Raw genomic sequence first — 4,394 nt, 5'->3', positions numbered from 1 at the left:
GTGAGACAAGTTAGTTGGGAGTCCGCCAGCCTTGGATCCGGTCTCGGCTCCACCGAGTAAAGCTGGTTGGGGAGGGGAGACTGGTGTTTCACTCTCGTTGTTTACCTGTCTTGTTTCGCTAGGGCTCTTGGTTTATAAAGCGCTTCTGGTTCTGGGTAGCAGAACACTTGTCTTCAAATCCCTTTCCTCATAAATTTTGTCTAGTGGTCAGTGGCAGTTAGTTACATGGGGAAATGATTCCGTCTACACCGCTGTCAGCTGCTGCTCTCTGATTGTTCTCAGGGTCCCGTTGGGGGGAACGTGGACTTGAATGAGCCAAACTCGTGGATTGTGAAGGAATTAACAATTAAACAAATTCTTTAAACCTCTCCTTGTTACTCTAACTTTCGACAACTTTGCTACTTAAAAGTTACTTATTTCGGGAGGTGGGAACAGACAAAGGCGTGACACTTAACGCCTTCAGGTTTCTCTTAAAAAACTCTTGTGGGGAATTTAGTGGGGGAATGACTAAAATGAAATTAATGGGTTAAGAAGAGGTGGCAAGAATACACGGAAGAACTGTACAAAAAAGATCTTCACGACCCAGATAATCATGATGATGTGATCACTAATCTAGAGCCAGACATCTTGGAAAGTGAAGTCAGGTGGGCCTTAGAAAGCATAACTACGAACAAAGCTAGTGGAGGTGATGGAATTCCAGTGGAGTTGTTTCAAATCCTGAAAGATGATGCTGTGAAAGTGCTGCACTCAATATGCCAGCAAATTTGGAAAACTCAACAGTGGCCACAGGACTGGAAAAGGTCAGTTTTCATTCCAATCCCAAAGAAAGGCAATGCCAAAGAATGCTCAAACTACCGCACAATTGCACTCATCTCACATGCTAGTAAAGTAATGCTCAAAATTCTCCAAGCCAGGCTTCAGCAATATGTGAACCGTGAACTCCCTGATGTTCAAGCTGGTTTTAGAAAAGGCAGAGGAACCAGAGATCAAATTGCCAACATCTGCTGGATCATGAAAAAAGCAAGAGAGTTCCAGAAACACATCTATTTCTGCTTTATTGACTATGCCAAAGCCTTTGACTGTGTGGATCACAATAAACTGTGGAAAATTCTTCAAGAGATGGGAATACCAGACCACCTAACCTGCCTCTTGAGAAATATGTATGCAGGTCAGGAAGCAACAGTTAGAACTGGACATGGAACAACAGACTGGTTCCAAATAGGAAAAGGAGTATGTCAAGGCTGTATATTGTCACCCTGCTTATTTAACTTCTATGCAGAGTACATCATGAAACGCTGGACTGGAAGAAGCACAAGCTGGAATCAAGATTGCCGGGAGCAATATCAAGAACCTCAGATATGCAGATGACACCACCCTTATGGCAGAAAGTGAAGAGGAACTAAAAAGCCTCTTGATGAAAGTGAAAGAGGAGAGTGAAAAAGTTGGCTTAAAGCTCAACGTTCAGAAAACAAAGATCATGGCATCCAGTCCCATCACTTCATGGGAAATAGATGGGGAAACAGTAGAAACAGTGTCAGACTTTATTTTTTTGGGCTCCAAAATCACTGCAGATGGTGACTACAGCCATGGAATTAAAAGACGCTTACTCCTTGGAAGAGAAGTTATGACCAACCTAGATAGCATATTCAAAAGCAGAGACATTACTCTGCTGACTAAGGTCTGTCTAGTCAAGGCTATGGTTTTTCCTGTGGTCATGTATGGATGTGAGAGTTGGACTGTGAAGAAGGCTGAGCGCCAAAAAATTGATGCTTTTGAACTGTGGTGTTGGAGAAGACTCTTGAGAGTCCCTTGGACTGCAAGGAGATCCAACCAATCCATTCTGAAGGAGATCAACCCTGGGATTTCTTTGGAAGGAATGATGCTAAAGCTGAAACTCCAATACTTTGGCCACCTCATGTGAAGAGTTGACTCATTGGAAAAGACTGTGATGCTGGGAGGCATTGGGGGCAGGAGGAGAAAGGGACGACCGTGGATGAGATGGCTGGATGGCATCATGGACTCGATGGACATGAGTCTGAGCGAACTCCGGGAGATGGTGATGAACAGGGAGGCCTGGCGTGCTGCGATTCATGGGGTCGCAAAGAGTCAGACACGACTGAGCGACTGAACTGAACTGAACTGAAGTGAATGGGTTTTATCTGTACTGGTCTGTTCCCCCATTAATCTACTGCCTACTTAATGAATTATAGCTAAGTGACCAACCATGTGTGAATAGACTGTTTTAAGTGAAGTGAAAAACAGGTGCAAAGGCCTTAAGGCAGGAATAAACTTACGGCATAAGAGAAGGGCCATGTCTTTGGAGTTTGAGGTAGGGTTGAGCCATAGAAGGGGAGCTTGGAACAATATTTCCGTATGATTGAGTCATATAGCTTATCAGTATATATTGTGAGCAGTGCTAACTAAATGGTCTCTGCTCACAAGATGTTTACAGGTTAAGTATCAAAACAGCAGTGTTCTTAAAATGCAAAGTAGATTATGTCACTCGAACTTGACATCATCCCTACTCCTTGAACTCGGTACCATCTTCCTCTCTCCTTTCATGGGTGACTACTTTTCCTACAGCTAGTGTACCTGTACTCTTGTTAGTCTGGGTGCATTTCAGGCATGCGATGGCCCACACCTCTACCCAGTTTCTGTCCCCCCATCCTGGACACATGTAGGCACCCTCCTGTGCTTCTGTTTCATATTTTTATGCTAATATCAGAGTGTTTATTACATTGTCTCATTATGATTGTGACTATCAGTCTTTTTTTTTTTTTAATCAGATTGAGCTTGCAGAGAGTGGCCCAGTTGTGTTTGTTTCTATGTGCCCTGTGTTTAGGCAGCACCTGGCACCTAGTAGTTGCATTATTAATGTCTGAATGAAGGAATGGGTAACTGTTTGGTCATAGATTTTTTTGTTTAATTGGTCTTTGTAAATTTTGGGCAGTATTCAAATACTTATTTGAGTATTCTGACTCATAGATCCAGGGTGTGGGCATCAGGGAATCTGTATTTTTACAACTCTGTTGGTGACATAGCTGATAACATACAAATGTATAAGAACAACATACACAAATATGTATGGTGAGTTTGTTTGCTCTGATGTCCTGAGTGTGTATGGTATATGGGAAGTGTTCCATATATCTTTGTTGAATGTTTATTGTTGACCGAATTGAATTTAGGTGGGCATAATTGTGGGTATTTGGAAAAATTTATAGAAAATACAAGATTTAAGCTGAATTTTTTTTAAAGGATGTGTAGAGTTCAGATGGGCTTCCCAGGTGATTTGGAGGGTAAAGAATGTGCCCGCAATGTAGGAGACCTATGTTCAATTCCTCCAGGAAGATCCCCTGGAGAAGGGAATGGCAACCCACTCCAGCATTCTTGCCTGGAGAATTCCGTGAGCAGAGGAGCCTGATAGGCTACAGTCCATGGGGTCGCAAAGAGTTGGACCCAACTGAGCGACTAACACACACACACAAAATCAAACATTGAAAGTGCTCAATAAATAGTATAATCATCATATTACAACATTGTACAGTGATCAGCACTGGAGATTATTAGTGTTCCCTGCCCAGTAAGGGGGCTTCCCAGATGGCATTAGTGATAAAGAACCCATCTGCCAGTGCAGGAGATGCAAGATATATGGGTTCGATCCCTGGATCAGGAGGATCCCCTGCCTAGAGATTCCCATGGACAGAGGAGCCTGGTGGGCTATGTTCAATGGGTTGCACACAGTCAGACACGACTTAAGCAACTTAGCATGCATACACACACCCAGTAAGGAGCTTAAGAGGTCAGCTGAGCAAACGTTTATGATGCACTTGTTTTGTGCTCGGTATAAGAAATGTAATGAAGAATGTAGCGGAAGCCCTGCAGGTGAAGGCTTATAACCCAGTTGAAGAGTGTAGTAGGACATAGAAAAGGAAAAGGGGTGTGTGTGTGTGTGTGTGTGTGTGTGTGTATAGAGTCTAGTTATTTTGCAAGATGTATGTGTTCTATCACTTTCTGGTCATTTTGGAAAGGTTCTGGACAGAAGGTCTTCAATGTTTTTAGTTTTAGTCCTTGGCATAGTCAGTGTCCCTAATAAAGGCTTATTGAATAATATATTGAATGATTAGCCGAGGAATACCACAGGAGGTATTAAATGTGAATTATTTTATTAAGAGGAATCATTTTTATTTCAGTTCCAAGAAACTATGATCCTACCTTACATCCTTTTGAGGTCCCACGAGAATATATAAGAGCTTTAAATGCTACCAAACTGGAACGGGTATTTGCAAAACCATTCCTTGCCTCCCTGGATGGTCACCGAGATGGAGTCAATTGCTTGGCAAAGAATCCAAAGAGCCTGGCTACTGTCCTTTCTGGGGCATGTGATGGAGAGGCAA

The 4,394-nt window shown here is 42.8% G+C and overlaps 1 protein-coding gene across 1 annotated transcript in view; it reads left to right on the top strand.

The window, feature by feature from the left end:
- DCAF13 (DDB1 and CUL4 associated factor 13) overlaps positions 1–4,394 on the top strand; it is a 28,631-nt gene that overhangs the window by 193 nt on the left and 24,044 nt on the right. The window contains exon 2 of the mRNA XM_040261958.1: positions 4,191–4,390. Coding sequence (XP_040117892.1) covers positions 4,191–4,390 — 200 coding nt within the window. The remainder of the gene's footprint in view (positions 1–4,190; positions 4,391–4,394) is intronic.

Source organism: Oryx dammah, unplaced genomic scaffold, assembly GCF_014754425.2.
Source record: "Oryx dammah isolate SB20612 unplaced genomic scaffold, SCBI_Odam_1.1 HiC_scaffold_19, whole genome shotgun sequence".
In the NCBI taxonomy this organism is placed as follows: Eukaryota; Metazoa; Chordata; class Mammalia; order Artiodactyla; family Bovidae; genus Oryx; species Oryx dammah.
Note: the sequence above shows the minus strand (reverse complement) of the source record. Positions and strands in the feature narration are given on the sequence as shown.